Here is a 26,293-nt window from a genome sequence, read left to right as displayed (position 1 = left end):
TGCTACAGCTGCATTACACTGAGGCCCTGAAGGCTAATAAGCCTGTCAGTCAGATGTTTGCACCCTGAAGCGACAGGGCACTCTGTAGAAGCGAAGTTTGCAGGCTCGTGGACTAAAGAGAAGAAAAAGCTCACCTTCAAAAGGACACCTTGGGAGCACAACGCCTTGGAGGAAGGGACAGGAAGTGTCGTCAAGCCTTGAAAATGTTAAGTGTGTGGTAAAGAATTTGAGAGGCATGAATTCCTAATGTCAAATGGGACTGTAATGAGATATAATGAATGCATAGCCAAACAGGCCAGAAGAGCGGACGATCTGTCTGTTCTGCTTTCCATTCAAAGCGAGGAGACGAAACCAACAGCACAGTCTTTAATTGGAATCCAGCCGTGAGCTGCTACAGTAGTTCCTCAGAGCCGCACCTGTGCGCTGATATCTTACACCGCTGCGTTACTATTTGCAGTGTAATCTTCTCAATGTAGCTTCAGCTCTGGCTGTGGTTCAAATGATGTTGACTGTACAGCGGTTACAGGAAATTACACTGAATGAAAAGGCGTGTGAACAAAGATCGGCAGCAGATTAAAATATGTGCAACGACAGGAAATGTAAGCAGTACAGTAAGCACAGGTTTTCTTTGAACCCCCTCCTTCCATAGCACTCTTCTCCCTAGGTGTCCTGTGTGCAGAAGGTAACAGGAAGTAAGGGTCTAAGACTTTAGTTCATTTCAAGTGATCCACAAATAACCAGAAACAAATTTTTCTTCAGCTGTTTCTCTTTATTATTTTTTCATCCACATGTTATTGCTGTTAAGCTCCCTGCCACGTGTAATGTTGGGAAAAGCCTGATTTCTGTGTTTTGCCTGTACACCTGCAACTTTACACTCCCCCCCTGTGACCTTGTGTGCTTTACCCCTCATCTCCATTTATATTCACTTCTACTCGCAGAAGGTGGCACTTTATTCAACACCATTAACAAGGCAACAGAAACCTTATAAACGTGAAGTTAAACAGCTACTGCTTTTCATTGTCCGTCGTTCCGATTATTATCTCTAGCATTTTCTTCAACATTTTATGATTACATTTATAAAATGTCAGACATTTAAAGTAACTCAGTTTATTGAATTTTTCAATCTGGTTTGATCTATGGTGGTACATTTTGGCATTTTCATTTCAACTTCATACAATTATTTCTTTTATAACTAAACTGTTGGGATGAGAGTGCAGTTTGATTCACTTTAAACTACTCGAGGTCCTTTTCTCTCGATTGAATGCCAACAATGTTCCCACCGTTTAGGTTAATTCACCCTGAAAACGAAAGCAGATTTGTTGGGTATTCAAGATTTGACAAAGATAGAAGCAAAGAAGAGAAAATCCATCTGCCAAGCTGTCTTTCTCCAAGGTCCTCTCTGATTCCCCAATTATCTTCCCATTCAGTATCTTGTAACAGACTCCCCACTCAGACGGGCGCAATCCATTACTTTCACGGTCATTAGCTTCATGTCGAGTTTCTCAAAAAGAAAATGCTTTTAATTCAAAAATCCCCTTTGGTTTTAAAGGATTGCATCCAAAACAAATCAATTGAATACACGGAATACCTGCAGACATTCCACTCATTTTCCCAGCAGTGCTTTAAGGCCCACGAAATGCAAGTAAGAAAAAAACCATTCTAAAACCCACTAACCTCTGAGAGTACAAAAACATAATGCACAGCGCTACACAGCTGTGCGCAGACCGCAACACATCATTTTCCATTTTTACTGACTTTCTTGTTCTTTTCTTTCCGCCCACCATTACCCGTCGGGTGCTCCTGCAGAAATCGAGGCTTCTCCCAACATCAAAATCACAAGCACTTGCATGGTCATCGTGTATCTTTAGTTTGTACCACAGTGAACCATCATACAAAATAATCTTTTAATGTCGACTACTAGCAAAAATAAAACGTGTTCCCTCGTTGAATTCTACGCTAAATTGACTTTAACGGTGCAAGAGGTGCTACATGTATTCTGCTAAACATTCTAGTCACTAAAAAGTAAATTAGCTCATTATTTTATTACAAAAATACTAAATCTGTCCACAGGCTAATCAACTGTACAATAGAGTACTTTCCAGGAACTGGTATCAGCTACTGTGTGCCTGTACTGTGTCACAAGTGGGTGGAACGATTAAAGGCCCTGAAATAGAGCCCAGTGCAAACATAGGAGGGTCTGATAGTAAATATTAGATTAAAAGCTGATTGCAGAAGATGATGGACGTTTTCCAGGAGATCAATAGCTCCTAGCTCCGCTGAGGGACGTTAGGGTCCTCCTGGCTGCTCTCCAGCAGCTCATCCTCAGAAAAGCTGATGTGAAGGCAGGTATCATTCATCGGGGAGAAGGGCAGCGGGTGGCCACAAGTGTCCGACTGTGAAGTGAGGGTGGGGGCTTCAGTGGGATACGACTCAGCGGCTGAGAGAACGGTTTCCCCCCTCTCCTCCACGGGACTGTTACAGCCACTGGAGGCTGTTAAAAATGTCCCGCGGTCCCCGAACAGGTCGTCGTCGTCACGCAGGGGCGACAGCAGGGACTTGGTTTCGGAGCGCACGCCCGAGTCCTCGCTGGTGGAGCAGGAGCTGCTCTCGCCGTTGCTCAGGGAGTGGAAGTCACCGGATGACAGCGAGCTGGGGGTGATGTCAGGGAACGAGACGCTGCTGCTGCGGCTGGGGGCTGCGTCGTTAGAGGTGACCTCTGCGGGCGTAGGCGCAGCTGCGACCTCTGACCCTGGAGACAATGTCCTGCTAGCTCTCTTGCGGTTCACGGAAGGTGGAGGAGGGTCGAGTTTGGGGATTATCTGCCTGCACCTGTCGGTGAGAAAACAGAGGCACCGGTTAGTGAAGCCTTCAACCGGCTAACATGTTGAGAAATTCACAGTAGATTCATGAGCACATTTTCTGTTTGTTTTTTTTGGGTTTTTTTTTTTTGCTTATTTATATTCAGCATAATTTTCTACATTATTAGTAGAAGAATGCACCTTGAGCCAGTTTTGCTCCATCAGTCACATTATACTCCATTAACCTGAGTGCACTGTGGTGTAAGCTGCTACTACACGACACAGTGACTCTGTCTCTGGCTCCCTGTTGTTCCGGCTGTCTAGGAACTTATCTACGTCCCACAGCTTCTCTGCGGGGGAAACGGAGGGACGGGCGAAGAAAAAGAGCCAAAGACTGCGGGAGGGGAAGCGTAAAGAAGCAAGGAAAAAGCTGCAGGCTTTCCCCCAACCAGAAATAGCTACATTGCTCACTCTGATTTTACCACCATAACATCATGACAAGCACCAGTGCTCACAACCACACTCAATTATAGGCATTCTCTTGGAAAATGATTCCTGACAAACATCCGATAACAAGCCTCACTTCCTCCCCGACTCCTCCCATTTACATTATAACTGTGGCTGCTAACTTCGTTCCCCCGAGAAATCTGGTCCGTGGGTGAATCCTGAGCTGAGTAATGAACTTATGTGACCTAATGATGTATTTGCCGTCTCCACACGAGGATGATGATGACAGCTACAGTAATGATGGGGAAAACATCTCCTGAGATAATTATCCGCCATTTCCTACACTAACAAATGGAGCAGCACAACGTAGCACAGGAAGGTAAAAGTCAACCTGAACTCCACTGACTCCAAAGGCACAGGGGGGTATCATTAGTAAGCCAGTGTAGCTGTGGGGATTGCAATGCAGATGAAGAAAAATGTAGCAATGAAAGGGCCGGCATTCAAAGGTTGTGGTTCCCTGAGAATGGAGCCGACTGCTTTAGGATCCCTCGACTTTTCCTCAAAGGACAGCATGTGGTAACTTTTTTATTTTCAGTTAAATGTATTGGAAACTGTTTTTATGGACTGACGCAAAATGTGGCACCTGCATCAACGGTGGCCACAGGCTGAGTTTTAATGAGGTTAGCAGGTTAACATTTGTGGTTTTCCATGAAACGATGTTAAGAAATTTTTGGTGGAGACATTCATGTTTATACTCAAAGTAGCACACATAGTGAGCCCTAAAGGCAAATGAATCCACTTGATTCTTACTCATATTTAGCTTCTTTTTGGGCTGGTAGGTTCACTGTTCACGCACAATCTGCTCATTTAACGGTTTGACTCTGCAGCAGGTTTAAATGGTGTTATTTTTAAAGTGCTGCCAAGTTGTGGCTTGGATTCCAGCTGGATTGAGCATCAGGCTATTTTCTTTTCCTCTACTTTCTGTCACTATTTTGATTTAGCACTACTCTGGAAGACCAGGACATACAACTGGGATTGGGGTTGTCAACAGAACAGATACTGCTGATATCTTTCAATACCAAAATTCTGAAAATGTGACAGTACTTTTGTGTTTTTGCCTTAAGTACTGTAGCAGGCCTTTGTACTGAAGCTGTGAATCTTCTGGAACTGAACGAGATGAAATATGCCAGGAAGTGTTTTAGTTTATCCTCACTTGCTAAAGAAATAAAACAGGAACACACACAAGCACAGGATAAACTACACTTGGAAGATTGTGACTAGTACAGCTGCTGTAATTGCTTTGCCACGCTCATTAATAAGAAGGCTGGTATGGAAGTACTTAGTATTCGAGGTAGATGACCAACCAATTCGTCAACCAATTCGCCAAAGGCAAAATGTAAAAATGCTGTCATGTCATTACAAGGGACGAGGAAATAGTTCCAATACTTTAGCGAACCACTTAAAACAACTGACATTCAACAGCATCCAAAGTTAAGTCAGCTATAGTGCTGATTGGCTAAATTAAAGTAAATTATTGCTTCAATAAATGCTTAAACTAATGTTAATGTATATAACATTACAACTTCTAATATTAACATTTTAAATAAATACTCTGCCAACACCATGTCTGTATTTTAAAGTTACAGTGTGTAAAATCTCACCACTAGACGTCAGTAGATTTCTTTACCCTTCCCAATTCAAGAGCACAATCCTAGCTATGGTGGCCACCGTTTATTTGTATTGAGTGTCAGTCTGCTAACCCTTTCTGCTGTGAGCGAAACTTTGACATTTAGCAAATAAGCTCTCATACATTATGAGAATGTAATCAAGTTGTTTATCAGAGCGAAAGCGTGATTTGTAACATACATGAGCCTAACATTAGCTGGCATGACGTTAGCTTATAACCAGCTGTTGTTGCTGGATAAAACATGTATTATCCTTCACATCTTGAGTCTGAAGAGCTAATTTAAATTTTATTATTATGTAACATAACAGCTTTCATTCTATATTATGTAGAGCTACAGAGTGTTAGTGATTAAACAGTAGATACTTTAGCAAGAAAATACTGAAAATAGGTCACTGAACTTTAAAAATCCAATGCTCAGTTAGTCCCGTTAGGTGTACAGAATACAAGATGAGCTAAGGACTGGGGTCAGACTTTTGACTGTGAAATGGCCCACAGTAGCCCACAGTGATCAAGTCGTCCAGTGCTCATTATCCTATAAAGTCAAGTGATTATTATGAGAGTACCTGCAATGACAGTACAAACACAGTTCAAAAGAGAACATGAGTGCTTACTTCTGGTGTATCATTTGATCAGCAATTAGATTCAGTTGATTTCACTGTGGATTTATCTTTTTTTCACAATGCAGCTGGAAAACTACTACTTCCACTACTTCTAAATTGAGGCAGGGCACAAAGACAAGCGCAGTCACAATTCCCGGCTGATCCCAAGCTAACCAGCAGCAAATGACTCCTCAGCAATCTTCTACGCATCCAACTGGAATCTCATATAGGGTGTGATATTAAAACTAGTTTAGTTGTTGTGCACCTGCCAGCTGCTTTGGATTCCACCCCAGCTCCTCCCTTAGTGCTGTGTGTGACTGCCACTCGGATCTGTGCTGCAGGTCTTGCTGCTGCTATGGGAGGAATGCTCCCGGTTGGCCTTTCCACGTTTCATAAATGCTGATTAATATAAATGAACTCTGATGTAAATACAGTTCTGTTTTGACTGTAGTGGTCCTGACTGAACTTGATTAATTACAAGATTTCTGATGGTTTCTTTAATAGCTGCTTGTCACACATGCAGCAGAACAGTACGTGAGACCTCTGGTGCTTTATGGCGGTGGATGGTCTTCTCAGATTCTCTCGGTAAATCAAAACATGCATGTGACAAAAACACACACTCACACTCTAAAATATCTCACAGAGCCGACTCTAACAGATCGAGTCTAAGACAGGTACATAAAGATGTGCCGCTCCTCCAGCCCTGCTCTGACAGTTTTACAGCTCAGGCCAAACCTCCACAGATAAAATAATACCACGTCTTGACAAGAACGTTTCCTCTCTTCTGGCAAAACCGGGAGAGACAAAACAATCCAACAAAAGGTGGAAGACAGAGACAAAAGTGCTGTGCATAAAACATTTGTGACTCATTGATTACCTCAATGCTAATGCGGCTTCTAAATTTGCAGAAGCACATTTGAATGTAAATAGAGGTTACGCAGTCATTAGCAGAGAAATCACTGGCGAGACCTACGCACGAGCCAGCGAACACCCACACTGTTCATCCACTGCATGCACAGCCTCATGCTTGTGCCACAGACACATGCTCCACATGCTGGTTACCATGAGTAATACTCACATAGAGGGAGGAGAAGGGGCAGAGAAGAGGAGGAAGAGGAAGAGAGGAAGGGGGCTTAGGCAGTGGCAGAGAGCTCCCCGGGCTCCCAGGGAGAAGCAGGTTGGTGCGGTAAACGATGAGAGGGATGGGGATGGGGACAGGGCGATGAAAGGCATGAGCTGGGGGGGTTTAAGGCAGTGGCTGATGATATCTCGTTAGGAAATGAGGGATGGTTAGAGGAAGAAGAGGATGAGCAGGAGCGGGTCCTCACACCTGTACCAAAGAGAGGCCACAATTAGACGACAGAGAGTCGGGGAGCTATGCATGTGGAAGGAATAACAGCTAAAAGGTTTTGGATTTGAACATTTCCATCATTGGTACCCTCCGTGGTAATATCTAATACCACACAGTAGCAGACAGGAATGGAGATATTCGGTCGAGCAGCTGGGTGTGGAAGTATTTTCCCCCATTCTAAACTCAGCTTCAACAAGTCAATAATAACTTCGGTGTTACATAAGGTGGAAACATGCACTTCCCTGACTAGAGCAAAGGTTTTTCCATCAGTCTGACTTGGTGCGTGGCGCTGAATACAGCTGCAAATGCCAGCAAGAGGTGAAAATCAGAGAGATAGCGCATTCAAAATGCTTTGTGGAAAATATGCATTTTACAAAAGTCACCTTTAGCTGACCTGAAATCCAAAGGTAGCATTGCAAAGTACTGCATGACCTCAATTCCAAAAAAACCTGGAGTGCTGTGTAAAATGTAAATAAATACACAAAGCAAAGCTCTGCAAATCTCACAAACCCATATTTTACTTGCAATATAATGTGGAAAACATAACCAATGTTTAAAATGAGAAAATGTACCAATTTAAACAAAAAATAGGGTCATTCTGACGTTGATAGTAGCAACACATCTTTTAAAAAAAGCTGTGAAGTTGGGAAGGGGCCATGTTCACCATGGTTTAACAATACTCGATAAACATCTGGGAACTGAAAAGACCAGGTGCTGGACTTTTGGGAGAGGGATGTTGTCCCATTTTATTTGTGATATATGAATCTAACTGCTCAACAGTCCTGGGTCTTCTTTGTCATCATTTTTATTTCATAATGGACCAAATGTTTTAAATTAGTAAAAAGTCTGGACAGCAGGCAGGGCAGCACCTGGACTTTTCAACTACAAAGCTGTGCTGTTTAATAGCTGCAGTAAGCGGTTTAGGATTGTCTATCTAAAATATGAAATGCCTTCCTTGCAAAACCGGTTTGCACCTTTCAGCACTCATGATGCTTTTGAGATGTGCAAACTGCAAATTATGCAGGCAATAATGCACCCCCAATACAATCAGAGATGCAATTTCTATTCTTTACTCCAGAGAATGCAGTGTCCACGTTTTCCAAAAATAATTTCAGTTTATCCAACCGCAGAACAATTTTACAGTTTAATTTAGTCTATTTGAAATGAGCGTTGGTTCAGAGAAGACAGCAGAATTTCTGAGCAGTGTTCACATATGGGCACTTTGTTGAATGTTAGAGCTTTAACCTCTATTTGTGGATGGCAAAATGAACTGTGTTTACAGACAAATACTTTTGGAAGTGTTCTTGAGCCCACGCAGTGACTTTACAGACAGAATCACGCCTGTTTTTAATGCCTTGCTTCCTGAAGGCCAGAAGATATGGAAATCCAGTATTGATTTTTATCCTTCTTTCTTACGCACAGAGATTTCTCCAGATTTTCTTAATGTTTTGACAATGCTATGTACTACTGATGATGCTTTTCTCAAATTCTTCACAATTTTACATTATTCTGAACTTTTCCACAATTTGTAGCACCAGGTTTTTGCAGACCAGTGAAACCACTGCCTGTAAAAACCATGTTACTGACCTGTTGACCTAGTTATTCCCCCCAACAGCTGTTTCTTTGTAGTGCTACTTACTTTTCTAGCCTTTTTGGCTTTTGTCAAATTCAAAAAGCGCTAATACCATTTTACAGAATTTTGTTCGTTTATTTACATTTTCACAGCAATTCTAACATTTTTGGAATTTGGAATTTACTTAAAACTGAAAGGATTACTGTCATTCACTGTGCTGGTTATTCTGGCACTATAAGTTACTGCATTTTTTCATGTATTGTAATCTGTAAAAACTGGACAGAACACAAAACCTTGAGGCCTGTCAATTGCCTTAGAACAGCAATGCAAGTCAACTACTTTAGGCATGCATAAATAATGTCAATAATTACCTCGCTTGAAAATAATTTGTGGTTAAATTAAAAACTTGCAGAGAAAACAAAAGCTGCTGGTGTAGCTACAGTAAAATATCTCCAAGCTGCTGTCGCTTTGCTGCTAGCTTTCTACATGCTACGTTGGCGATCCTGCTAGCAGCTAATGATGCATGGTTTGAACTGAAATGTGCCAGCTCTGACATCCAATCCAATCCAGTTTTTCGAGTCAGGACTGAACTGAGCTCACGACTGGACTCCATTAGATTGGATTGGTGCATTGCTACTTGGTGGCACATGATAAATTTGCAAAGTAGTGATTAATTTTCCTTCCATAACTCAAAAATATCACAAAAACAAAATATCTTCTTAATAAAAAACTTTCCACAGACAAGTCTATTACTTAAGAAATGGTTAGTAGATGGAGTACCAGTGCCTTTTCCCTGAATTATTTTACTACCAAAGATATGTGACAGCCTTTTCACTGTCTGTTCTTGAACTAATAAATCTCACATGAAAATAAACGAACAGAGCGGAGAGAGGAGCAAAGGCTTTTTAAAACATTTATTTACAACCTAAGTACACATGACTAATTTTTTAACCATTAAATAAAAAGCAACAAAGCAGTCAATCACGAAGAGAAAGAAGAAAAGAAGTAGGACGTGTAAACTCAAAGGGGACGCTGGGCCTTTGTAAAAGCATCTTGTTTTTCTACAGAAACTAACACTTAACCCCAGTCGAGGGTGTTGGTTAGATGTCCGTGTGGGACGTTTAAGTTTGTAGATGGACGAACGTGAAAGTCTGCAAAACTTCAAAATTCCACTAATTTTTCTGAAAAGCAGAAACCTGCCAATTTGAGTGCCTGTCAAAGCTCATTCTTACAAACTTTCCAGCTTTGCAGACATCACATTCAGCCCAATCTGAGTCCGAAGGCACGAATGAATCTTGCTGAAAAACTGTCAAAAAACATTACAGTAACTGTTTGTGAAAAACAGCATGCAAATTCAGCGGACAGTATGGGTTCTGCCCAAATGCCTAAAACCATTATCCAGTACGCTCCCATCACATTTGTGCAATCAAATTATCAGCCGGCGAGGTCTGATAGTGCAGCTCGGAAACAGAGACCATGATGTGATGAAGCAGCAAAATGAAGAAAAGATGGAGGAGAAAGGAATATCATGAGATAGGTCAGGAAATGTGATTATGCAACATGCAGTCCTGTCGGAGAGAGTGGAAGAGAATGCAGTGTATACAGTGCAGTGTATGCCACGGGAAAGTATGACTCACTTGTGAATATAAGCTGGCTACTATATGTTTCTGTCTGAGCTCTGTGTGGGCAGGCTGCAGCTTTTAGCAGCATTGTGGCTCAAGGGATGTCAATCTTTGGTCTGTCTACCACTTTGGTCCAGGTAGAGATATCTCACTAACGTATGGATTGACTCAACATTTTGTACAAACGTCCGTGCACTCAGGAGTCTCCGCTCACTTTAGTCATCCTCTTACTCAGCTCAAAGTTGTGGCAACAAAGTGTATTTTAAGCCTACTATAACATCCTGTTTTGATCCCACTCGTGTTGTGTAAAGGTTGACTCACTACACGGCTGGCTATACACCGAACGCTATAAGCGGCAACATAAACCACCGGGGACAGCTGGCGAGCTGAAGAACACACATATGAATTTGTAGGATAATGCGTGGTGATTTTGCATTAACAGTGCCAATAGATTCTGTCACTCTGCTTGACCAGTGCTAGATATGGGAGCAAGGGAGGGCGGGGAGGGGGGTAAAGAAGAGATGGGAGGGAGAAGATGGCACTGGAGGACCTGTCTAGTCATTCGCAGAACATAAAATTGGGCCACTCAGGCTGTAAACATTGATCCGCTGGGGAAATCCAGAAAACAAAAGCAAATGGAAGCAATAAAATTTGCTATGCAGCGGGTGGGGGAGGGCAGACACAGGAGGCGTCTCACTGCGTCAAAGGTAATGCAAAGGAGTTTGGCAAACGGGTGGGGTGGGGGGACACAATAACACAAAGGAGATGAAGTTTCCATTTTTCCACTGCCGCCCCCACCTCCCCTCTATTTTTCCTATGCTGTAGCAAATTTACAAGATCTGGCTGGGCTACATAAGCTTCATCACATCACCTAATCTAAACAGCAAAAAAGGTCAAAACTGTTTGTTGTGTATTTCTTCTGCTCAGCAGTAACCCTGACTTTCATCCCTTTTGTATGTCGTTTGTGTAAGAGCCGGGCATCAAATTTCAAGATTGCTTTTTACATAAAGATGATGTCACTCAGGAGAGGACGCTAACACAAGCCAATACAGGAGGAGGAGGATGAGGAGGAGGGTGGCAGCCAGAGAAAAGTCACTTTGGTGGTAAGTTCCTGAGCTACTTCGTCTTTTAAAATAGAAAATGTGGTGGGGCAGTGAAACAGCGGGAGCGAGAGGGCCTTGCATGCGAGCCGCACACTCCCAGAAGAATTCAATATTCAGATGGAAATGTACAGTAACAGGACTCTTCTCTTTGGAAGACGTCTGAGGTTAACCTTTGTTTTTTCTTTTGCTTATGCAAAAAAAAAAAAAAGATAGTAGCAGGGTAGAGTTTCAGGTTGTGAATGGATGTGAGTGGGGACTGGCTGGGACGAAACCACAGGCTATGAGTCTGGATAAGCACAAGCAATCTGCCAGGTCAACTTCCCATTTTCCTCCTTCACTGTTTTGAAATCATCTTAAAGATGCTCTGTAGAGCCAATTTAAGTGTGTGAATGAAAGGAAAAGGAAACTGGATAAAAAGGAAATTACTAAAAGAGTTTATCCTGACTGAGAACTCTCCTGGATCTTTTGTAGTAAAAGTTTAGAGCAGGAGGGGTTTTAAGAGCATTTAAACCTAATTAAAAAGTGATTATACACAGTAGTTCTATATATGTTTGCAAGGCATGTGTGTGTGTGTGTGTGTGTGTGTGCGTGCACAGGTATCACTGGGCGGCATGCCAGACAATTTAGATGCTGAGTCAAAGGTAAGGTAGTAAAAGCAATTCACAAGATAAAATGTGCAAGCGAGAAATGGAGCCTCGAGTAAGCCTGAAAAGCAAAACACATTAATAATGAATTATTGCAAGAAAACGATCACATTTACTGTCCTTATTCTCTCGATGTGTGGTTTAATGGCTTCTCAACATGAGTTTGTTTCATGAAACAGAAACACGAGGCCAGAGTTTAGAGCTGATGGAGTTTCGTGTGTTTCTCTTAAATCTCATTCCCTCTCATGAGCAACTCCAATCCCCTCTTTGTTTGTCTAACCCGAAACCTTCTCTCCCCCGTGTTCTGTAATCCCCTGACTGCAGTCACACTTTGATTAGCTGGAGGCGTTTTCTGCTGAGTCGAGCTGTTCCCCGCTAATAACACTGAAAGCTAGCGGATGTGTATGTCGCTGCGTAGCCTGGTTACCCCAAACACAAACTGACATAAGCAGCATGCATGGCCATTAAAGGAGCTTAACGTTCGGGGGAAATGTTCAGCAAGTTGGACGAGGATATGTGTGCTAAATGTCAATCTATACTCCTTAGTTTAACTTAACAGGAGAAACAGCTAATGCTGTTCAGTCCAAAGTTAGCAAAACCCGCCTGCTAGCGTCGTTAAAGGTTACCAATCCAACCAACTTCTTTGAAACAAAGTTCTGCTTGTTATTACTTTTCAGTTTGTTATAATACTCCACATCATTCACATTTAACTCTAGAATACTAGTATACAGAGTTAATGCTGACTGCAAGGTGACTAGGTCCTGTGGCTGCACACTAAGCCTAAATCCTCACCACTCTTCCACCGTGCTTGACAGTTGGAATGAGTTCCAATTTGGTTTGTTTTTTTACCAAATGTGCCACTGTGCATTAAACCAAACACCCCTTCACCTGTCTAAAGGAGATTTTTGCAGAATTCTCAAGATTTGTTTAGGTGCAGCTTTGCAAACCTAAGCCATGCTTACACATTCTTTTTAGAGAGAAGAGGCTTTCTCTTACCAACCCTTCCAAACAAGTCATACTTTTCCAGCGTTTTTCTAATCGTACAATCATGAACTTTAACATTTAACATGCCAACTGAGGCCTGTAGAGTCTGAGATGTAGCTCTTGGGTTTTTTTGTAGTTTCTCTGAGAATTGCACAGTCTGACCTTGGGGTGAATTTGCTCCTGGGAAGGCTGGCAAGTGTGTGGAATATTTTCCACTCTTAAATAATCGTTCTCACTGTAGGATGATGGACAACTTGTGTGGAAATGGCTTTATAACCCTTCCCAGATTGATGACAGCAACAATTGCCTCTTTGAGATCAGAGCTAATGTCCTTCCTCCTCGCCATTTTGTTAACACACACACTTGCATGCTCGAGACCAGCAAAACTGCCAAAACGTTTCCTTTTTGAGAGGTGCTCACACTTGCTGATGATGAATAAATCAAATGCATTTGATTAGCAGCACCCGGCTGCTAATTACCCTCTTAACTCCTTTAGAAGCAATGAAGGTGTAGATAAATTTTTATGCACAGCATGTGCATTTGAACTTTTACTAATTAAATAACTACACAGTGCAATATGGCATCTGTAGTTGTTCATCTGAGGTTGAATTTTACTTTATTTTAAAAGCCACATAATTTTTGTTCTTATCTCCTGATATGTAAAACGACTGATTGACTATACAAGCCGTATTTCTCTTCTGTCATCATGGACATGGGAGATGGATGAGCAAAATCTCCACGCCCCACCACTATCTGGTGGATACATTGCTGCTGCTATTACCAACAAACAGTGCTATGTTGATCACACTGCTGTGAAGGCACAGACTCTGAACTGTTAGTGGCAGGGCTTTGCCTAGGCTAGATAGCCAAGGAATTTTCATATACCAAATTCCCCCCTCAGGCAACTGCATGTGATGTCCTCCACTCTCTGAATTCTTGTATAAAAGAATTCTCACTCTTGTGTATTTGAGGAAGTGATATGAACAATTTCCCAATGCTGGGATAAGCCAATTTGTTTTTTGTAATAGCGTTACAGCAAAACAGAAATTTCCTTTAATGTATATGTAATTGCTTCACTCCAGCCACCCAATATTGTCTTTTTCTTTACAATAAACATGAAGACAGCAGTCTTACTTTTCATCCATGCTGGCAGAGTTTCGGGATGTGAACGGGACAATCTCATTGCCGGACATCTCCTTGTCTTCCACAGCACCATTTGCTCTGATGAAGGGGTCCAGGTCATTGTTGGCTGAGGCTGGTGGTTTGATGCCGCTCTCCATGTTAAGCAGGTTGAGGTAGGACTCAGCACAGCCCACCTGGGTGGGCGACAGGGGCGAGGTTTCGAACAGCCGTGAGGGCGTGGAGGTGATGAGGTGGTCCAGGGTCTGACTGTAGTGATTCTTCAGATTTAAGGACAGGGACTTTGCTGATGCTGAAACTAAGCCACCTGATGACTGCTGGCCATCTGAGAAAAACAGAAAAAATGGGAGACAAATCAACAAGAGGTATAATGACACGAGTCACCTGTAACCAGCATGCAGACTTTTTAGAATAGTTTGTTAAGATTTCTAACTCTCATTATAGAAAAAGATCTGGTTGTGCACTGATCTCAGGCCAGCCGCACATGAGGTCAGCAAGATTATCTCTAAGCCAACACAACTAATATAGAGACTGACAGCTCTGCCTCTAGTTAGTTTACCCATTCTTTTAGCTGAAAAAGAACAAAGAATAAAGGCTGTTTTCATCACCTTCTCACTGAGAAGTAAGATATTGCTGAGGGGAAGTGTTTTTAATCCACTGCACACAGTATGATTTATGCCACTGTGCGTTACACGGGAATGCGTGGGGGGGGGGGATAACACAGTATGGGGTTGATGCATGGTTCTCGATTTTAATTTTCAAGCCTGTATAAAAGCGCAGTAGTCCTTTCAACGTAAAATGTCATCTGTCGGGCTGGCAGCCACACACTCCTTTTCAGTTTGGTTAAATTTCTCCAGGCTGAATTGCTCGACAGTTTATGCTGAAATTTCATCTTCCATCACCACAAGCACAGATGACAATGCTGGCAGGCGCGGGAAATCGGTGAGTGAGCGTGGCTTGTGTCGTGACTTTCATCCACAGGCCGAAAAAAAAGGAGTGAGCAATCAAGACCGCAGCACATAGACAACCTGACCTGACAACAAATTACTCAAAACGCAACATGCTGTTCTCAGCAGTCACCCCTCCAGTCGCCTACCGTGTCCATTAGCTTGCAGCTCCTGTTGCGGCTGCCCTGGGTGTGTTGCTTTCAGGGCGCGGGCCTCCAGCTCTTTCAGCTGCTGCACGAGCAGGGTCAGGTGTTGCAGCAAATCCCTGTTCTGCAGCAGCAGCTGGTGGACGCGGGCCTGAGCCTCGATACGAGCGGCGGTCTCTGCTGCCATCTGATCTTTCAGCAGCTGTACCTGGAGAGAGAACAAAGGCCGAGGTGTGTTTTGTTTGAGTGGGAACATTTCTGACCTGAGCGTGCAAAATGGAAACATAAACAGTGTTCTTATACATCGCACCCGGCATAAGCTCCAGAATTTTGCGGAGACAAATTTAGATTTACGTTACTTTCTATATTTATAATAACTAGACTGCAATGGGAAGTGTTGACATTCTGGCTGTTTGGGTCTAAGACTGACTAAGGGGTTGGTGCAGAAGACTTACTGCATTCAAATGTTTTGTTATCATCATTTGTGTGTCTATGTTTCAGCCCAGGCAGTGAGATATTAAGCTGCAATAACTGTCCTTCCATTACTGTGTCAGTTCTGCCCTCTAGTGGGACAACATTAATATGAGAAACACAGAGAAGCAGGTAATAAACTGTTTGTTGCTGTTTTCTCATTATGCAAATTCGGAATGTGCTCTGGGGTGAAGCAGAGAAAAGTCTACCTTATTTTTGTGCATTATCCATGTACGTTTCTAAATAGGCCAAAGGAAGTTTAGTCATTTTTACCATTAGGCAAATTCACAGCATGAGCCAGGATCAACCTAAAAAGTTACTGGCAATAGCAAAAATCATTTATTTTAATTCTGAGTAATGAAATGCCATCTTCAAAGTGCCTCTAATAATCTGAAATCCTGCTGGTAGACGACGATAATAAAAAACATAAAAGAATATTTTTTAAATGTTAGTTATTTATGAAGTGTGAATAGAGACATTTACCACTTAATATCTGACGTGCAGCTAAGTCCAGTTACAGTGAATCTCATCATAAAGCTCTGAATCTGTATTTTTATTACATGTACAGCAGAGGATTAAAAAGTATTCTGTACTTTGGGATTTTTGTGTGTGTCTAATGCTGTACACCCTGTAAGACTGTGTGTATATGATTCTTACCTGAGCAACAGCCACGTGTGTGTGCTGCTGCTGCTGCTGCAGCTGCTGCTGAAGAAGCTGCAGGTAGTGCTGTGATGCCAGCGGAGTAATAGAAGGAGAGCAAGGGCTGCTGGGAGTAATGCCTTGGGATGTCACAGTGAAGAGGGACCTTCGATCGAAGTCCTAACCCCAGACAAACAACACGGAGAGAAAAAAACACACTTATTGATGAAAACAGGCTGGCTTGGGACGAAGGTATGAGGTTCGAGCCTTTAGAACCCACGGAGCTGCTAGCTGCATGTCCTAGCTGCATAACATGACCTATTTATAGACCTTGGACAGATTAATGCAATTACCATACTAGCGGGATACAGACTTTCCTGTTCTGTCCCCAAGATCAAGATAGTCATCCACTGAGCTCCCGAGGGGCCCCTGCTGTAATACCACTTCTATAAGCTATATGCTCATTACCATATGATTTTCTCGTTTCCTTCCATCCTGCCTCCATCTGTCCTGTAACACATTTTTAACGATTTTCCAGATGATCTCTGGTAGCATAAAAATTTCCTGGAGGTATAGGGCATTCCTTAAGTAGCTTTTCACTTCCCCTCCTGCCTTGCACAGTAAGAAGGGCAGATAGGTTGTGGGTTTCTGCATCTGGGGTATTTGCAGTCATCAAGAAATGGAGGTTGTGTGTGTGTCTGTATGTGTGGTGATGGTTTCATGACAGAACATACATGTAAAACATATAAAACACAAGATTTATATGTGTATAATTACACCACTTATTATTACTAAAATGAAATGAAATGAAAAGAAAATGCCACATCTCACCACTAGAGGGCAGGCAGAACACTGTAATGTACTTTCAAGTTCAGGCAGATTTTTATGAGAGGCAGCTCACTGGCATTACATTAAAGATGAGGTTTTAGCTCTAATGTATCAATGTATCTAATGTTGCTCTCACAGGTTCTGACACTGACACATAGCAAGTCTGCTTTACCACATTTTTAATCAACTATGAGCAACAAACTATAGTGATCATAACTTTATGAACACACCATTTTGTCCATTTTACACAAGAGCTTTCCATTTTAGTCTCTAACATCCTTGCTATTTTTGAAGTTGATGGGAATTAATAAAAACAATGTCACATGCTTCAAGCCACCACTGGGATAGGCTATGGCCGGCACCTTAGTAACCAGTAACCAACAAAATGCACAACAAAAAATACATTTTGTTTACAGTCTGTTTTTTGGCTAATTAAAATTGGAATCATCATAGTTAACACGGGACACGGGAAGTTAGCTAGCTAGAGCTAGAGCGCATCACCTTTGCTACTCTTTTGTTCAAATAGAGGCAAACAAGCAAACCAAAAAACAAGATGGCGACATAAGGCCCTGGTTTCACAGACTCAGAGGAAAAACATATCAAATGGTAAGAGGCTGATGGCAGACACTGTGAAACTGATTGCTAAAACTTTATTTGCATAGGCCTACAACCAGTCAGTGACCCATCCCCTGCCAGTAGGCAAACAGTTGCTGGAAGCTGTTGGTACTTGGTAGATGAAATTGGTTTCAAAGAGGTACAAAGTGCTGTGCTGAAAAATTCTCTGTGATATCTTTGGTTGTTTGGTAGCTGTTTGCCGCAGTTACCCATGGTTTGGATGTAAGTTTCCATGTCTACAAACACTTGCTAACTGCTCTACGAGCGGATACTGGTAAAAGTGCAACACAAACTAGAATGGAAAACGTTGGCCTTGAAAGTAAAAGTTGAGCACAACTTTTACTCTGAAGAGGTTTGTGTCAAACAGCGTGGGTTTTTACTACCGCCTGCAGACAAGCTTTCTTTCATACGAACTACAGGCAACAAAGTGTTAGCAACCACAAAGAGCTTTTTAATCCAGTGCCCCCTTTATTAGCAACTTCAAAGCAATAGCCAGGAACCACTCTCAAACCAGTTGGGGAATACACATTTTTCACCAGTGACCAGAGGTTGTCAGAGGGTCCCCGACTTGTCTCTAGGCCTGTGTGACTGAGGCATAAGATGACAAACTATAAGTAAAATGGTAGTCTACAAATCAGTAGGTGATCACAGTGGCCATGTCCATCTTTTATATACAGCCTATTGGGCAACAAATGTTTCACTCTTCACTTACTTAAGAATTCTAGTTAAGGAAGACTTTTTTAAGGCAATAACCTTTTAAACGTACATTATTAGCTTAAAAAAGGTTATGAAAAAGCTTCAAACTGATGAAAATCAGTGTTAGTAGTTGTCTAACAAAAAATACACTCAAAAAAGCAAGCTGATTTAACACTTCAGATGGTGTCAGGGGCATTTCTGTTCATTTCTTTCCCACCCTTGTGGTGAGTGTTATCATCCTGGCATTCAAATACAGCCAGTCCCTTTGTCAGCTTTACTTTACGTCTCTCCTGATATCCAATATCTCTCATTATTCCTTCCCTCATCTATTTTTTTACTAGCTGCTCACTCTCTCTTATTCCCTCCTTGCTTATCTTCATGGTGCAGATGTTGGTGAACCCCTCAATGGGATTACGGTGGCGTTTTTCAGAAAATCAAAGGGAACACGCTGGGTTTTTGGGATTAAGTGTCGCCCTTACCCAGCCAGCAAAAATATTCAGGTTCCTCGCTCCTATTGCACTCTCCCTCTTTTAGTAGCATGATAACAACTGTGCCTGCCACACTTGGTCCTGGTGACAAATCCAAAAGCAAGACATCATAACACACCAAAGCTTTTGCATCTTTTCCTCCTATTGCTCTCAAAACCATAAAGAAAGATCATTGTCAGCTTTTAATTTCACAGGGATTCAAGCTCTGCCACATGTTAAACACAATCTAACCAAAATCTATTATTTCCCACCTCATGCAAGAGTTATCAGGTTATTTTATGTCTACAATAGGCTGCCAAATAGCATCTTTTATTAGTCATGAAGATCTGCAGTCAGTGATGTGGTCAGGTACTGCAGTAGATGAGAAAGCACTATACTGTACTTACTTAGTTCAATGAGCCATTTGGCAGTGATATGCCTAGATTATAGTATCAAAACACCACTAGAGCCAAAGCAATGAATCAGAGTTGATGCCCTGCAGCTACAAAGGTAGAAGCCGTTTGATGCAAAAATGAAAGTCATCATTACAGTGTGAAAGCTCCTGCCTCACCCCTACAGCCAGTGTCAGAAATAAAACAGGAGCTTCCACATGGAAAATGTGGTGGAAATATATACTCCCGTATAAAACACGGGCATTTATAGTACAAGTTTGTGAATGTGAAACTGCAGTGTAAGGGAATTTTGCATGTCAAGTTTAATAAAAATATTGGCATAGTTAAAGACTTAGTACGCTTTCATAGAAGTACTTGGGAAATAGTCCCTGTACTCTCCGTAAGTAAGACCTGGCTTGTGCTGCTTCTTTGTGTGATTTTTCAAAACAAACAGACTTTTTGTTATAACTGAGATTGTGCTTATGAATGATGCCAATTAAGGCAGTTTTTTTTAGCTTGTTTCTCATTGTTGCATTAAATTGAAAGGGGAATTTTTAATCAGAGTACAGCATCAAGTCGGTTAATTTGTGGGATATGGATCAGGCGAGTTAGGGGGGTGTTGATCAGTTTCAGCTGCTTTGGTGTTAATGAAATTATCGACAGAGGGGGAACAATGGGACACAAAACAGAAATGGTTTTGTATTCAATTCAATTCAATTTTATTTATATAGCGCCAAATCACAACAGCAGTCGCCTCAAGGCGCTTTATATTGTTGACTGTTTTGTAGGTGGAGGCCATTGAAATGGTAGCATGAGTCTAACTCCTCCAGGATTCAACATCAACACGTGCCATTGCCAAAAGGTTTGCTGTCCCCCAGCACGGTCTCAATAGCATGGAGGAGATTCCTGGAGACAGACAATTGCTGTAGTAGAGCTGGACAGCGCTGTAGAAGGTCCTTAACCCATCAGCAGGACAGGTATCTGCTCCTTTGTGTAAGGAGTAAAAGGATGAGAACTGCCAGAGCTACAAAATGACAACCAGCATGAACGTCTCTGACCAAACAATCAGAAATAGTATTCACGAGGGTGACCTAAGGGCCTGTCATCCTCTAGTGGGCCCTGTGTTCACTGCCTGACACCATGGAGCCCGACTGGCAGTTGTCATGAAATATCAGAATTGGAGCTAAAACTAGTGCCCTGTGCTTTTCATAGATGGCAGCAGGTTCACCCAGAGTACATGTGACAAACATGAAAGGGTCTGGATAAGCCATGGAGAACGTTATGTTATCTGTCTGACTGGTTTGGTGGTGCGTCAGTGATGCTCTGAGGAGGCATATCCATGGAGGGATGCATACACTGCTACAAACTAAGTAACGGCACCCTGACTGTCATTAGGTATTGGGATAAAATCCTTGGATCCATCATGAGACCCTGTGTTGGTGCAATGAGTTCTGGGCTCCACCTGACAATGCTGGGCTTCATGTGGCAAAAATATGCACGTTTCTGGAGGATGAAGGAACCAATACCATCGACTGGCTCCAATGCTCATCTTACCTTACCTCCAATAAAACAACAAAAACTGCCTCTCTACAGTACGGTAATCAAATGAATGTATGCGTCCACTTATTGCAGTAGACTGTATGTGAACGAGGCTGTTCGGCTGGAATTTCTTTCATTCTCTTAATGCTGGAAATGGGAAATAAACCCTTCCAGCTCTAACGTGTTGTCCAAATGTAATCGTGTGAGTTTGAAAAATAAATAAGATGCTGACATACAAAATGTTACCATAACTTCTGTGTGCAATACAGAGTAAGACTGATGGCTTTTCAGAAAGGGAAATATATCATAAAATAAAAACCTGTGTATTCGGTGAAATATCCTGAGCTTCATGAATAATAAAACTACATGTTTCTGTATGTTCATGTACCTGATATGTCAAACCTGTTCCAGCTTTGTCTTACAGTATCTTACCATGATGGTCTGTCCAGGCTTGACGACGTTGAGTTCAGCCAAGCTCTGGAGAATTTCGCTCACTGCCTTCTCACACAGAGAGCTGCCAGCTGCAGGATCTTCTCCTCCTCGTCGTCCCTCATGTTTGCTGTCCTGCTCATCTTCCCCTCGCTCTGCCCCCGTCAGTGTGCGACCTGTAGAGGAATACACAAAAATGTTCACATCTGGTACATGCTAGATGTTCTCTCACATGTCCAACTTAAAGAGTCATTTACTGAACAAGTGCCTATCAAACAAACACGGCCCTAATTTATATAACTCTATAATAATGCTATTTCAAGCACACACATCATGAATAGCTCTCTTATGTAAGATAACATTTCAGTCACTTTGAAAATTACCCTCATTACACGCAACACTGGCAATCACCCAGTTTTTTTTTCTCCAGTACCCTGAAAGCTGTAATCATGGGAATCTTTCCCACTGCTTCCCCCATCCTACCTACACAAACTGTACTCAGCACGAGGCCTTGGAAAACACTCAAACACTACATATTATCTTAATGTTGTTCCTTAGATTCATTTACATCCCGGTGTAACCAGTCATGTGCCTGTTACCATTCAATCACCGTTCTAAATGAATGGGATGGTGAGATTTGACAGTTCAATTTATGCCATGAAAAAGCATGTAATCAGACTGAAGAAAGGCAAAGTCAAACCTAAGTGACCAATGTCGCTCATAAATACTCACTTTTCCAGTGTTCACCAAATTTAACGTGGAATGGTTTCTTTTCTTATTTTTAAGCTTGCCTTTAAAAAAAATCTATGTTCTTTAAAGTCCTTAAAAACATACACTGTAGTCCACAATATACACAAACAGTCATGTGTCCAGAAAATCCTAAGCACTAATACTGATTATGGTGGCAATCTCCTGATTTTTCATGTCACCCAGCTTTGGTTTATGACCAGAAACTTGCCAAACTGATGACTTTCCCGACCTTCCTCTACTTCTATGTATATATCAACATCTCCATCTCAATCAAGTGTAAGCTTAAGTAAAACCGTAATAATATTTTCAGTTTTCTCTTGATGTTTTTATGGAAATTTTGCACCAACTGTATATTATAGCATTTAGATCAGGTGCAATAGGGCAAGCGCGGGGTACACCCTGGACAGGTCGCCAATCTGGTGCAGGGCTAACACAGAGAGAGACAACTATAAGTACTCACCTGTAGCCCTATGGGCAATTTAGAATCATCAGTTAACCTAACCTCACTAACTGCATGTCTTGGGAGTAAGCCGGAGTGCTCTGAGATAACCCAAACACGGAGTGTCCATGGCCATTTGAGCCCAGGAACATCTTGCTGTGAGGTAACAGTGCTGCTCCATTTTAATGTCATATTTATTATAATAAATAAATAAACGTGTAGATAGTAAGCTGAATTAGAACTGACAGAAAAATTAGTAAATCTCATCATTTTTGTCCTCACCGTGGCTGCTGGGCTCCTCTGTTGACTTGTCACTTTCTCCGTCAGCCTGCCCGTCAGCGTCCTGCTCGGCGTGCTGCAGGCTGAGCTTGTGGCACACCTCAAACGCCTGACCTACTGTTCGCACGATACGCATGGCCTGTGTCTGCCACAGAAAAGAGGAACATTGTGATAGAAATCAATGGTTAGAGCTGAAGTACAGCATAATAAGTCAGTTACACTGATCAGCCTAATACGAGTTTTAAATATGAACTATTAGTAATTTTGACATTTTATGAATTGGACAAAAACAAAATCCCCTTTGTGGCACAATTTTCAGGACTGATGTAAAAACCAGAGCAGCAGTAACTTGCAAAAAAACTGCGGACATATAAAAAGAACCTAAAATGGGGAAAAGTAAAGAAATCCTTGTCTCAAATATGCAGCTGTAATCTTTGTCCTTGAGTGCATCTGTTCTGTATTCACAGCATGCTGTGGATCTGGTAAGCCACCGAATATTAAATAAGCCACTACAAATTGAATCTTAAATCAAATTTAAAACCAAATATCGAATAACAGAGCTGATATCATCAGAATGAAATATTCTTGAATGAAACAGCAAAGTGAAAATCACAGAATACTAAACTACCAGACCTGATGTCTTCTGCACAGTGTTTTCTTTCTTCTGCCTCTAAAGGCGGCTATGCCCCTGTAACCAAGCTCTGCTGGCACTAACTTCAAATGGCTGTAACTATCATAGTGGACATAGCGGAGACCCATAATAAGCTTTTCATGAGTCTGGTTAGAAGACGTGTGAGCCAGTCAAACTGTACCTTCTTCTTTGACTTGAAGACGTTGCATCTGAAGGAATTACTGGAGCCATCTCTTGCAATGTAGCTGAAGATCTTTAAGTCCTGGGAGTCATGTGATACGTAGAAAATCCTGAAAACACCACAGCTGATTTAAAAAAACTCTCTTGCCTTTTAATATTAGGCATTTGTATCTAATAGCAAATAAATGAGTGGAGCCCCACTGATTTAGCAGTGCCAGGATATTTGCCTTTTGCTTATCTGCAAATAATTCAGTATTGGCGTTTATTATGGCTGAAAAAAAACAGGAGAAACACCGTTCAACTACTTTGTCTGTGTTGATGTTGCATAGTTTGTCCACCGGAGGGCACTTTGCAACTTCCCCACTGGCAACTTGTGTTTGGAGTGTCACAAACAATCAGCAGAGCCAGGCAGAGCATAAATAAGTTAATAAATAAATTAATAAATAACTACACATAACAACTGAAAGGGACTTTTTTTTTCTAAAAGAAATAAAAAAATATTAGTGGCTTTAACGTGATCGCAGAACATTGGATTTGTTATTGGTCTTAAAATCCTATATCATGAGGGTGTGGAGCCATTAATGAAGCACAAATAATTCACCTTCTTCAGAATCAAGTAAAAGAGCAATACTGTGCTCAAAGTGCTTTTTCAAAGACACCTGCTACTGTACTACACTACTGTGGCTTATACTGTACAGACATTATGTCGTGGTTGATACTACACTACTGCCAGTGCAGTAAACTGGCACAGGTCAATGTTTCATCTGTTTCTAGCTCCTCTACTGTCAAATGTCTCCACTGGGAAGCAGGCAAACAAATTATAGCGACCTACTGCTCAAAAAGCACACTTACACACACAGAAAGGATAATTACATTGAACATCACTAAGACCCTTGGTGAGGTGTGGTTCTGCCAAATGAGATCCTCCCACAGATTTATCCATAATTTACATGAACTTGCACACAAATCTCTGACTGCACACAAACCTTGCTCCTACTAGCATCTGATATGCAGTACAATTTTGACACGTTACAGTTAAATCGCTTGGGAGCAGGTGACATCTTCACCTTGTCAACTGGTGACTGTTTGACTAAAAAAAAAATTAAACAATGACAGAAACATGCTTCACTAACTACAGTGCATGCATAAGCTGTCCCCTATGTATTATGAATGTAGGCCTCGTTTTCCATATATAGCCACCCATTATGTATAGCAACGTACACGTGAGGACATGTAAAGCATGCAAAAGCTACATCCACTGGGCCCGCAGTAAAGGACAAAATATCCACTTAGAGGGGTACACTGTATAACCTGTAGTCTACTCAAAGCAATTACTTTGGGTAAAGCATACATCAAGATGCAGAGAGCAAAGAACAGACTGTGCTGAATATCAGGCAGCTTTATCCTCTGAGTCTATAACCGAAAAAGGGAAGATGAGATGTTATTGCTTGTTTATATATGAAGATATGAACTTGTTTCGAGGGGTGCACTGACCTGTATATTGGATCGTGCATGATCAGCATTTTGCTCTCATCCCATGTCCATTCCTTTCTCTGTGAATGAAAAGAAAGAGCTTATATCTCAGTTCTAATATTCTCGTGGTGGTGCTTCATTTCTGAATCCAGGAGAAAATGGTCATTTTGGATTCTGGTAGCTTGCCTTCTGTTTCTTCCTTAGCATCACCTTGACCCCGTCCACAGACACCACGATGCTGACCTTTTTCTTCTTGATGTTCTTGGCCTTGAATTCATACTGGGAAAGTAAATGAAAAAAAAGTAGATCGGAATATTAATCATGCATACATAAAGAGCATCTTATCTTTTCTGCAGGATAGAAATGTGACTGCTGCAGTAGTGGAGCTTTAACTAAGTAAGAATTAGACTGCACAATAGTGAATGATCATAGAAAATAAGTCTTTTATAGCAATTTCCTAATTCCATCTGTTTGCTTGCAGATGATTATCTGAAGACACGTGCAGGATGAAATCAGATACCTTTGGAAAAATGCTTAGAAACTACATTCACCAGTCACTTTTTACATACACCTGTTCAGCTGCTCATTGATGCATCTACCGAATCAGTCAATCATGTGCTCAAACCCAACACTGAACGTGATTAGAGGGATTTTGGTTGCTGTATTTCACTTAAAATTCACTCTGACATTGTGTTTCATACTTGTTATACAGTCGTATCGCACACATATACCAACAACTCCAGTTCTTCACTGCAGTGAGAGATGTCTTGCTTTGGCAGGGTGGCAGCATTAAGAGAACAATCTATCAGCATTAAAACAAAAACAGCAGTGCACTTTAATTTATCAGCATTTTTAATGGCTTGGCAGTTTGCAATAAGAATTCTGATCAAGTCCGATAAACATTTGCAGCCAAGAAAAAAAACACTTCGCCAAAGCTCTCAGAGACAGACAAAACAGCCCCTCAGCTGCAATGCAAGTTGAGTACATCGAGTATCGTGTTATAAAGACTGTGGCCTTGCAGAGCTGAACCACATCTCTTCTTGGAACACAAACTATCCTACTAAATTAAACAACATTTAAGTACAAGGCCTTGGGTATGGGTTTGTCTCCATTCTGTTAGCTGAGAAGTACACAACAGCTGTGTCTGCACAGAGTGACTAACACATTTCCACCTCATCAGCTGGCCAGGCACTCTGCCGAGGAAGTTAGCAAGTCTGGCCTGTCGACTCAGATCAGTTATAAATAAGAAGCAACTCTTGTGAGCTACCAGCTATAATGGCTTACAGTGAGGCCGCAGGAAACATCCATCTTTCATGTCCCAAAATGCCTATATTTTGTGGACTATATTTGGTAACATATGCCTGCAATATGAGATGAAATTCAGCTGCAGAGGGGAAATGTTGAGACCTTACTATCTAGAACAG

At 41.7% G+C, this 26,293-nt stretch overlaps 1 protein-coding gene across 3 annotated transcripts in view; it reads right to left on the bottom strand.

Moving 5' to 3' along the window:
- Positions 1-758: 758 nt before the first annotated feature.
- The window catches only part of LOC102192928 (carboxyl-terminal PDZ ligand of neuronal nitric oxide synthase protein), a 54,601-nt gene continuing 29,066 nt past the window's right edge, over positions 759-26,293 (bottom strand). For 2 of the 3 annotated variants that reach the window (XM_005720225.1, XM_013908956.1), the window contains 9 exons: positions 25,056-25,148; positions 24,891-24,949; positions 23,398-23,506; positions 22,589-22,730; positions 21,121-21,293; positions 16,170-16,331; positions 15,045-15,249; positions 13,943-14,273; positions 759-2,829 (listed from right to left, as the gene is read on the bottom strand). In XM_005720225.1, coding sequence (XP_005720282.1) covers positions 2,268-2,829; positions 13,943-14,273; positions 15,045-15,249; positions 16,170-16,331; positions 21,121-21,293; positions 22,589-22,730; positions 23,398-23,506; positions 24,891-24,949; positions 25,056-25,148 — 1,836 coding nt within the window. In that variant the 3' untranslated portion in view covers positions 759-2,267. Of the gene's footprint in view, positions 2,830-6,609; positions 6,862-13,942; positions 14,274-15,044; positions 15,250-16,169; positions 16,332-21,120; positions 21,294-22,588; positions 22,731-23,397; positions 23,507-24,890; positions 24,950-25,055; positions 25,149-26,293 lie in introns of all 3 variants that reach the window. The other variant, XR_001290287.1, reaches the window with a different exon arrangement.

The sequence above is a fragment of the Pundamilia nyererei genome, unplaced genomic scaffold, assembly GCF_000239375.1.
Source record: "Pundamilia nyererei isolate P.nyererei 1_Seehausen unplaced genomic scaffold, PunNye1.0 scaffold00002, whole genome shotgun sequence".
Lineage (NCBI taxonomy): Eukaryota > Metazoa > Chordata > Actinopteri > Cichliformes > Cichlidae > Pundamilia > Pundamilia nyererei.
This window is presented reverse-complemented; position numbering and strand designations above follow the sequence as displayed.